Source organism: Astatotilapia calliptera, chromosome 20, assembly GCF_964374335.1.
Source record: "Astatotilapia calliptera chromosome 20, fAstCal68.1, whole genome shotgun sequence".
Lineage (NCBI taxonomy): Eukaryota > Metazoa > Chordata > Actinopteri > Cichliformes > Cichlidae > Astatotilapia > Astatotilapia calliptera.
Window position 1 is genome coordinate 20,028,711 of NC_137441.1, and position 11,148 is coordinate 20,039,858.

Here is an 11,148-nt window from a genome sequence, read left to right on the forward strand (position 1 = left end):
GAGGCTCTCAAGAGTGATACTGAAAAGCTAGTTCATGTATTTATTACTTCTAAATTCATTATTATCAGGAGGCTCTAGAAACTACCTGCAGATCCAGAATACTGCATAAGAGTACTGACTAGTAGGAGAGAGCATATGTCTCCTATATTGTCTTTTCTTCATTGACCTCCTGTTAAATCCAGAACTGAATTTAAAGACCTGCTCCTCACATACAAAATCTTATATAATGAGGCTCCATCATATAAGACCTCATACTACCTTTTTGACAGAGCACTTTTCTTACAGACTGCTGGCTTGCGTGTGATTTCTAGACATTTCACAAAAAGAATGGAATGCAAAGCCTTCAGCTTTTAGCCAGTTAGTAATATACGACACACTGTCTTTCTACATATTAAACAAAATTAGGGATCTGAATTCGCTAGATTCATTTCAGATGTAGCTAGATTATTTATGTTTTCATCGCTCTATTTATATTTTGAGCAGCACTGCCATCTAGTGGATCATTTTCTGAACCTTTGTTGTATGAGATATGTTTTGAACTTTATCTATACTTCTGTGAATTCCAGGAATTAATCATTCCTGGAATTCTCAGAAGTATAGATAAAGTTCAAAATGCATAAGTGAATGAGACCACAGTAATATACTGTTGTCATAAAATGCAGCGAGTTACCGTAACTGTTGATGCGGTTTAGTGAAAAGAAGAATGCTGTTGGTGTTCTGGTTTAGCCAGTTAGTACTCATTATTATAATACTCCGTGATTTTGACACCATATTTTTAGAGGTGCTTTCTTTTTTTAATTTTAGCTGTTTACAAGAACAAGTTACAGGTATGTGGTGAATATGAGCTTAAAGTGCATACTCTTAGCTTTTATTTGAGGGGGTTGAGAAGAAGTTTATTTATTTATTACAACAGAGATTGAAAGGTAAATTCCAGCTGGGCTAATGCAGTATATGGAGTATGTTAAAGAATTCTGTTATGACTTCAGTTATGTTAAAGAATAATAAATTCACAACAAACAACTGCAGATCCATCACCAGTCTTTATTCTTCTTTCTGGAATCCAACAAAAAAGTTGACAATAAGATAATGAAAGAGCACATTTGTGCATTCATGTTAGTGTTTCTCTATAAAAAATAAATAAATTTAAAAATTGTGTGTCTTTGAAAGAGTCCCATTCACTCAGTGAGCTGTGAACCTTGACACCTGGATACAAATACAAAAAAAAACTAATTTGCATTTATTATCACATACTGAGAGAACGAGTTTCTAAGGAGCCAGGTTTTCTTTAGTAAAAAGTAAAGTAATTTTTAAAGTGGATCTCTGAGGTTTCTGAAGATCTTTCTTTGAAGTTTTTCTTTGAACATTTGCTCATTTCAATACAGTCCTAGTACCTGAACATTTTCGGGGGGGAGGAGGGGGTAACGCTGACTTATGAATGTTCAAGCATAAAAAAAGGCACCTTATTCAAGGGATAGACCAGCATTGTAGCTACGTGTACAGACAATTTAGCAAAGAATTGATTATAAATTGTATCTTTAGGCCTTGTGTTACTAGCAGCTTAATTTGTTCCCACATCTTTTCAAAGATAACAGCTTTAAAAAGGTAAAATAGTATTTCTCCACCAACAAGGTGGTCCCCAAAGACCTATTAACACAAAACATGATATGTGTCCATAACAAAATGATACTGGACAAGCGGAGGACAAAAGAAGCACGAGGTCTAAAAAAACAACAACCTACCTAGTACCTACACTAGATAACCATTTTCTGAAAGTCATGTCCTAAAGAGATGGGGAAAGCAAAGACCTCACACAGGACCTGAGAGATGAATCTGGCCTTTCAGTTAATCCATGTACCAGTCACTGAAGGAAGGGAAATGGGTGGGAAGAGAAGGCTGAGAAATGCCAAACCACACATTAGCTGGACTGAAAAGCAGTGATAACAAGTCTTGTGGGGAGATAAATCCAAATATGAAAGTTTTGGTTCAAATAACTGTCATTAAATGTATGGAGAAGGTCCATTAGTACTGCATCCAAGTAAGGTACTGACTTGACTTTTAACCTACTGACCTACAGATGTTGGAACACAGCAACTACCAAAGCGACTGTAATTCAGTAATAATTAGTAAGACGGTGACAGGCCAATCAGAGCGAAGACATGCTTAGGTGGGCGGGAAAACAAACAAACACACAAACAAACACTGAGCAGCATCGAGACTCAGTTGGATGAAGCTGTTTTCCTCTCGCTGCCGTTCACATTTGCGCTCTCCGTCGGTTTCCACCCGCGTCTGGCCTGTTCCACTTCCACAGCCCACACTGCTGAAAGTAGGCCATCCCCCTCTGGCCGTTACTCTGCGTGTGTTACGTCTGACGTCAGAGCGTCAGCTGGCCGAATGTTTACATCCAGCAGTGATGTGTTTCTGACTGGATCCCCCACCAACAAAAGGCTGAGCACAAGGAAAAGCGCAGAGACAGAGAATATCAGGCGGCGTTAATAAGAGGTACACGCTTCAGCTGGGCCGTGTTGTGTGTGGAGGCGCGCTGTGTGGCTGCAGACCAGCAGCAGCTCGCTGGGCTCCTCTCGATTTTCCTGATCTTCCACCGACGATAAGAATGCAGTTGTGTTTCTGCTTGTGTTGACCTTGTCGTTCCATGGAGGTTTGTTACGAATGCATTGTGCTGTTGTTATCCTTTAGGCTGGGTGATTATTGGCTCAACCGAGCTCCATTTATTTATTTATTTATTTCGAAACTCGATCACCTGAGTGGCGCAAATGGCACCGCAGCACAGCAGCGTGCAGACGGGTATGCTGGAGTTGGAAGTCCCGGCCGGAGCCGGACTTTAGACTCGACGTGAAAAGCGTTTTTAGAAAGGAAAGGGCGTGTTAGCTGATCACTAAATCAGGAAATAAATAGCCAAGTTCAGTTGGCACTGTTTGGCATGAAGCGTGTACCCTACTAGCCTACTAAACCACTTAGATACTAAATTACGAAAATGACCGGCAGCGCCCTGCTGTGGCCATTTGTGTCCACAGCCCAAAACAAAACAAAGTAAATCAAAAAAGAAGAAGAAGAAAAAGGCGGGTGATCATACTCACGGGGGCATAGATTCCCATTGTATGCCAAAAGATAAAATAAAATAAAAAACATAACGAGGCAAAAACCTTGTTCTTCTCCTCCCAAGAATTCATGTTCCTTTAGGGCTTCACCACCTGACACTTTTTTTTAAACGAAGACAGTACATCCTCTGTTATTTAAATGCACTCAGCCCTTTCTTCTTTTATAGCCTAACGAGGGTGTCCAACATTTCGCAGACAGTGCACCCTGCAGTGATCTCTGTCCTTTGGCACTGCCCTATGGTGTTTTTAACAGAGTTGGTCACATCCTAGTCACATTCTGCTGCTAAAAGCCACACCTAACCCTCTTACTGCAGTTTGATCATGTAATTGGTGCTGAAAGTCTCCCTGGGAAGCGTTCACTACTAAGATAAGATAAGATAACCTTTATTAGTCCCACGTGTGGGAAATTTGTTTTGTTACAGCAGTGGACAGTATAAAAGTTACACAGAAAAATTAGAAAAAAAATAAACACCGGAATAAGATATCAATAAGATACTGTGTGCCATTAAATTTATCCAGGAGTTGATCCAGATGCATCCTGTTGAAGTGAGAACAAAGGAAAAATTTGAATACTACTCTGCTGCAATGCTTCAGTTCTTTTTAAAAATTTATATAGCACCAAATCACAACAGCAATTGATGGCTGTGAGGGTACTGTTCACGTGCTAATTAGTGCTGACAAGACTAGTAATTTGGTAGAATTCCACTCTGCTCCTTACAACAAGTCATATTATTTGTAATATAATTCCATTAAAAATGCTCCAAAAGGAAACAGCAGTAGCAAGATGAAAAGGTCCAGTTCAGTGGCCTGAATCAACAGAGGTGAGTCTTAGTAGACCGCTAGAGGCCATGGCTGCCAGTGTAACAATCCTTAAGAAAAAACATAGACTATGTATCAAAGTGACTATTTTAACATGTGAGTCTGTGGATATTGATTGACTTTTAAAGTTAACCTTAAGAGGACATTAGAAGACCTGGACATTTTGGCACTTCTGTGTTTGCTCACTTTCAGCCATACAGGTTGATAATCACCTTCTATTCACTTCATCCATTTGAGGTTAAGAAAATGAAAAAAAGATCAAATATAATACAATGTATTCTGCCTCTTTGTTGAGCCAAAGCTTGATGGCATTTGTCTACATGTAAATGAAAGTAAATGGTTCTGAAAGTAAGTTTAAAGCTGCCAGAATACTGTTGAAATGTGCAGGGCAAGGAGCAGTACTTAATTTGCTTAATAATTTAATCAGATATGTTGTTCAGCTTCAGTTTAACTTCAGTTTTTTTAGTTTAAGATAGCCTGCTAACCCGTTTAACTTTATGTGTCTGTTACAGATTAGTTTTGGAACCCACTGGCATATTTTCTTATTTCTTGTTGTTTTTGACACTGTTTGTTTTGCACACAAACCAGAACAAAACTCTAAGATATTTAATGTTTTAAGGAAAACAGCCTATCCTTTCACTGTAGAATCTTGTCCTAATGCCTTTTATTTGTTTCAGATTTTTTTTCCCCACAGGGTTGTGAAATTGACACTAAAAGAACAAAGACAGTGTCATTTGGAAACCTTTAAAGTGTGCAAACTTCTGGTGTGAGAGGGCACCAACCTAGAAGTCCTCCTTTAATGAATGAACTTAAAAAACACTGAAAGACTTAAAAAACAAACAAACAACAACAGCATGAACAGCTACTGGAACTGTGTCTCAAAGTGAAACCGTGCCTTATGCTTTTGTCATCTGGTCTTCAGTCAGGATGGGTGGAGCTGTGAGTGCCGGTGAGGACAACGATGACTTGATTGACAACCTTAAGGAGGCTTACTACATCCGCTCAGACCTGGTGGAGCGAGCTTTCCGAGCTATCGACCGTGCAGACTATTACCTGGATGAATACCGGGATAACGCATATAAGGTCAGCACAGTGAAAGTGTGTGGAATCAGCCCACAGGGGTCTAAGCTGGTAAATGTACTATATGCTGTTGTTGCATTTAGGATCTGGCATGGCGGCACGGAAACATCCACCTATCTGCTCCGTGTATTTACTCGGAAGTGATGGAGGCTTTGGATCTCCACCCTGGACTCTCCTTTCTCAACCTTGGCAGTGGGACGGGCTACCTCAGCACCATGGTCGGCCTCATTCTGGGTATGCAGCTCCTTACTTTTTCAGCATATATTCTTTGGTTATTATTTAAAGGACACCAAATTAGCTATTAGCAGTTAATGCTTTTAGCGTACCCAAACAATGACAGCTGTCACTGGATTACTTTACTCAGCAATATTTTTGATGTAAAAAGAAGCATCATTTTCCTGTGCTGTCTGTGAAATTCTTTATTCACAGTAGAGATGGATAATGGTGTTTTCTTAGTTGTCTAAAATATCTGCATGTTCACAAAAACAGTTAATAATAACAATGGTTGTTTCAAGGCTTTTCATATTATAAGATAAAGACCCTACAACATTTTTACAGTTTTTGCCCACTGCTTGAACACATTTTGCAAAACTCCGCTCTCTGTGCCAAAACTGTACACACAAGTACACATGACACAACACTGGGAAATATACCATTCACATCTGTGCCAAATTGAAACTCTACTCCCAAAACCTAAACTCTGCTGTCAAAACCTAACATTCCTTTGTCAAAATGTAACTGAAAATGACAAAATGACACATACTTGCATCATATGCAAACACTGACAGATCAGGGGGAACACACTTGTCTTCTTTATATAAAACACTGCAGCCCATTGTTTATTCAGAAGGCACATTTACAGGACACACATTTTCAAACAACCAAAAACGCAAATAGACCTACTCAATATTGTACATTGCAGTACCATGAATTCAGATAAAGCAAAAAAAACAACAACAACAACACAATAATACTGCAATAGAAAAAACACTATACTGTAAACACAAAAAACCATGACAATTGTGCATAAGTGGGCTCATGGATCCCGCCGTCTGTTGGGGTCTGGCCACAGGACCTCATCAACATCGCAAGCAACGTCCTCTCCCGCTAGGCACCGGGGAAAATATCCTCTTGCATGTCGAAACCATCCATGGATTGCTGTCACCTGAATGTCGCCGCAGGCCTGTTCCATTGCCTGCAGAAGAGGCATGCGGGCATGTGGTTGGCGGTCATATACTCGCCATCTCCAAGCCGAAAAAAATTCCTCTATAGGGTTCAAAAATGTTGAGTAAGGGGGCAAGTATACCACTTCAAATTGATTGTGGTTGGAGAACCAGGCCTGGACCAGAGCAGCCCGATGGAAACTGACATTATCCCATATCACCACAAACCTGGGCTGATCTGTTCTGTACAACTATATCATGGAGAGCATCTAGAAATGTGAGTATGTGTTGGCTATTGTATGGACCTAGTATTGCATGATGGTGCAGAAGCCCTCGAAGGCATATGGCGGCACATAATGTGATGTTTCCCCCGCGCTGCCCTGGGACGTGCACAATTGCCCTTTGGCCAATTACATTACGACCCCGTCGTCTTGTTTTGCTCAGGTCGAATCCAGCTTCATCAATGAAAATGTATTCATGAGGCTGTGCAGCTCCATCCATGGCCAAGATTCTCTGGAAAAAAGGGGAACATATCACTGTACTACAGTGCTACACATACAGCACCCTCACCCCATCACACAGGTACCTGTGTAGCTCTCAGAATGGATCCATGTGGTACTGATATGGTACATATTCAGCTGCTACTGGACTTCACCAATACTCTATTGTAAATGTAAGGGACAGTTACACGTACCCGTACATATTCAGCTCGAAGTCCTTTGACCCTGTCACTGTTCCTCTCGAATGGGACTCTGTAGAGCTGCTTCATGGTGATGCTGTGTTTACCCAAGATGCGTCTGATGGTGGTGATGCTCACATGGTCTATGTTGCTGAACACTCGCCTGTCTGCAAGTATTTTCCTCTTTTAGCTGGTGGAGACGGATGGCATTGTCTGCCCTCACTAGGTCCACAACAGCAAGTTCCTGCTGTTGTGTGAACAGGCGTTGGCGTCCTCCCCCAGAAGGTCTTCGAGTCATTCTGGAGAAATACAACCACATATTGTCATCGGTTTGCTTATTTTTCTTACAGTACTTTACTGTATGTACTGTGTCATCCACTGTACAACACTACTTCAATATAAGGAATCAGCCACTTTGGCTGCAAAAGGAGCATTAGCACCCCGTACACTTGATATGGTAATGTGATATACTGTAGAATAGTGCTATAAAACCATCTGAGTAGAGCAGAAGGTATGGAGGTGAAGACATACCTGTTTTCTAGTCGGAATGTTCGTATTACAGATGCCACTGTGAAGCGGCTTAGATGTGGGTGGACTCTCTGCCCAGCTTCCCTCATAGTCAGGCCGTGGTTGATGACATGGTCCACCAAAGTTGCTCTTATATCATCAGAAATATGGGTCCGTGCATGGCCTCTTTGACCTCCTCCTCCTCTTCCTCTTGCTCTCCCTCCATCCATGCTTGCAAAGTTCTTGAAATAGCTAAACTGAGGGCTTTTTGTGGTTGGCTAATTGGTGTTCAGTTTTGCAAGTAAGTGCCTTCAGGTGTATATTTGAGTGGTTGCAATTACCCGATATGTTTTGTATTTTGGATACATGTGTTTTCCAAATGGCACCCTGAAATTTAATTTTTGAACGAAGTATCTTATGTATGAAATAGAGTGTAGTATGCAGGACCATGTGTGTTGCATAAAGGAGTAAGTGTGTTGCATAATTGCAACCAGAGTGCAAAGCAGCACTTTTGTTTAAGGTATGGGTACATGTGTTTGAGGTATGGTAACAAAAGCTTCAAGTTGTGTTACTTTAGTCTAAGCATGGGTTTATAGTGTTCAAGCAACGAGCAAAAACTGTAATACAAAGACACCTTTGGCAGAACCAGGCTCAGGCAGGAGCAACCACTGAACGGTTGGAGAGTGAGTGTTAAAATAGAAGAAAGGGAGAAGGAACAAAAAGGCTACGGAAATTTGGTTTGATGAAAAACTTTGTGTTGATTTAATTTCTTGATTTATCATTGATTTCTTTTCAAACTGTTATATAACTTATTTATCAATGCTATTTATTTTCTTGGTTAAGGATTTGATTATTCCTATGGGGTAAAGGATAGGATAATTATAAGCCACAAGGCTTCAGCCTATTTCTTTTTCGGTTACTGTATGATTGAGTACTTTTATGTAAAATGATAATCTATGTTGTTGTTGTTGACCGAAATAAAAATTTCACTTCTTTCACTTCACTTCAAAAGGACAAAATGAATCCAGTACACTGAAGATGTTAACACTGAAGATACTCTGATATTCCTTTAGTGGTTGGATGTTTTACTGATAGTGATTTTGTGGACTGGTCTGCTTCTGAATGTGAGTAAGATCAAAGAACCGGTGGTCAACTTCAGAAGAAAAAGGACAAATGCAGGCATAGGTGTGTACGTGTGTCTATCCTGGGACAAGATCTGGATGTGGTGGAGGAGTACAAGTAGCAGCACAGCCACGTCAACAGCTTGAACACCAACACAGATGATGTGTACAAAAGGGGATGAGCAAGCTCTATTTCCCAGGAAAGCTGAGCTCCTTCAGTGCATGCTGGAAAATGATGAAGCTTTTCCAGCTGTGGTACACTGCAATCAGGAAGGATGGCTTTGTGATTGGCTGCAAACTGAACACTTTTGAAGGCCACCAGAGAGTCTAGGAGATCATCTAATTATTGGGGTTCTCTATGTTATTGTAGGGTCTTTAACCTACAATATAAAGCACCTTGAGACACCTGTTGTTGTGATTTAAAGATATATAAATAAAATTGAATTGAATTAAATATTCATAAGGTTGATTAGACACTGTGCTGTGCTGACTGTTACAGGTCCCTTTGGAGTGAATCACGGCATAGAGTTACACGCAGATGTGATAGAGTACGCCTACCAGAAGCTCGACTCCTTCATTAAAACCAGCGACAGTTTTGACAAGTAGGTTTCTTGACTTGTCAGCAGCATTTTTTTAATCTCCTCCATGGCTTGTTGTGCATTGCTGCTCTCTCACTTCAGATTTGAGTTCTGTGAGCCATCCTTTGTGGTGGGAAACTGCTTGGAGATCCCTCCAGAGAGCCGTCAGTATGACAGGGTGTACTGCGGGGCCGGCGTGCAGAAAGAGCATGAGGATTATATGAAGAACCTGCTCAAGGTGGGGGGCATCCTGGTGATGCCTCTTGAGGAAAAGGTTTGTGGTCTGTCTGAGTCTCCATGGTATTTTATGTTACTTTTTAAAATATAAGTGTAACTGGAAATATTCAAGAGATAATCTCTATAAATAAATATCTGCATGTAGTAATGTCACCCTCGCTTTTGGAGCTACAGTAGTGATTACAGGAGCTGCAGTTTTTGGCACACAAACTGATAGTATGAACTCTTCATGTTACTGAATTCAATCAGATGAAAAAAAAAATCATTTATACACACAAACGTATTAAAGGACTACCCTTCTGTTTTATGCAGTTGACCAAGATCACTCGAACGGGACTGAACAGCTGGGAGACCAAAAAGATCATCTCTGTGTCCTTCGCCCCTCTGGTGCTGCCCAAACACAGCACCAACAGCAAACCCAAGACTGTTCCACTACGTGAGTGTCATTTGTCCTTCTTTCATTTCTCGCCATTTTCATTTCCCTGATGTTGACTTGCCATTCTCAACATTTCAGCCAAGTTTGAGGTGCGATCGTTACAGGAACTGGCCCGTATCTGCATCCGCCACACCCTCAGGGTGACCACGGATGGAGGAGACAGCCACTCCCGTGGCCGAGGCTCCTCGTTCAGCGTTGGCCGGGGCCTGGCGGTGGCAGGGCTTCATAAGTATGGGCCTCGTTTCAAACGCAGGAGGGTCCACCGGCGGCACTGCAACGCCCTCGTCCTGGCCACCCGCCAGGTCGTAGCCAGCAGTGGGATTGGTCCTGCTTCCTTGGACAACAACAACAACCAGGGGGCACGAGGAGCGGAGGAAGAGGAGGAGGCAGGAGAGAGGGAAGTGAGGCAGCAGATGAGAGGGGGCAGGAGGGTGGGGAGGGGATCTGGAGGCAGGGCAGTCGTGGTGGAGGAGGAGGAGACGGTGGAGGAGGAGGATGAAGAGGAGGAGCAGGAAGAGGAAGAAGAGAAGGAGACGGGCGAGCTGCTCCGACCCCAGCCCGCTGTGAATGTCCTGAGAGAAAGGATCCTGGGCCTGCCGCTACCCGAGCCTCTGAAGATGTACCTGCTGTACTACAGAGAGAAATGAGCTGCAGCCAGGTCCCGAGTCAGAGTCCAGAGCTGGAATCTTGCAGGGGCTAAAGCCTCTGTTCCAATCCCACCACCTCCTGTACAGGCAGGACGATACACCTTACTGACCCCAAGCTCCGCCACGGGTCTGTTTCTCTCTTTTACCTGCCCTCATAGTCGCCATCATCCATCCTGTTTCTGCCCCCTCTTTTTCCCGCTGCTCTTTACTCGAGTCATTTTCTGGTGCTGTGAAAAGTCAGCTCCGTACGTCCAGGGGAGGGGGAGGGAGGGTTTTCCATTTGTAAACTTTGGACCTCCTTTGGGGTGCAAAAAGACAGAAATTGGTATAAAATAAACCATTTATGAATTAGCTCTGCAGCTCTAATATTAGAAACAGCAGTTTAACAGTCCACTGTTGCCTGAGTACATAGCTTGTACAGGGGCATCTTAGTGGCACTCAGAGAAGATACAGTCACAGGGTAAACAAGACAACCCAAGATCAAAGACTGTAGCAGAGGGATCGGTTTAGCCACAGCCTGGAACTGATTACAGCTGGAGAGTACAGAATGATGGAGTGGAAGCCAGTTTGTCCACAAGCAGCTGTTATCACTGGGATGATGTCATTTTAGTAAAGAAGATTCAGATTAAAGGGTATGAGAACTAAATAGATTTTCTTTGGTGATGTTGTAGCTATAGCAGACAACCGCAAGATAGCGTGGCAGGTTTCTTCCACAGATTTCTAAATAAAATGGGAGCTGTGCCTTTAGCCCCCAGTCCATGATGT

The 11,148-nt window shown here is 42.2% G+C and overlaps 1 protein-coding gene across 2 annotated transcripts; it reads left to right on the top strand.

The window, feature by feature from the left end:
- Positions 1–2,354: 2,354 nt before the first annotated feature.
- Positions 2,355–10,619, top strand: pcmtd2b (protein-L-isoaspartate (D-aspartate) O-methyltransferase domain containing 2b). 2 transcript variants are annotated; one of them, XM_026153357.2, is made up of 7 exons: positions 2,355–2,499; positions 4,858–5,018; positions 5,099–5,249; positions 8,985–9,087; positions 9,166–9,337; positions 9,613–9,736; positions 9,815–10,619. In XM_026153357.2, exons 2-7 carry the CDS (start codon positions 4,863–4,865, stop codon positions 10,381–10,383), a joined length of 1,275 nt encoding a protein of 424 aa, XP_026009142.1. In that variant the 5' UTR covers positions 2,355–2,499; positions 4,858–4,862; the 3' UTR covers positions 10,384–10,619. The 2 variants fall into 2 exon arrangements, with proteins under 2 accessions (XP_026009142.1, XP_026009143.1); XM_026153358.2 differs by having other exon boundaries at positions 2,377–2,656.
- The last annotated feature ends 529 nt before the right edge of the window (positions 10,620–11,148 follow it).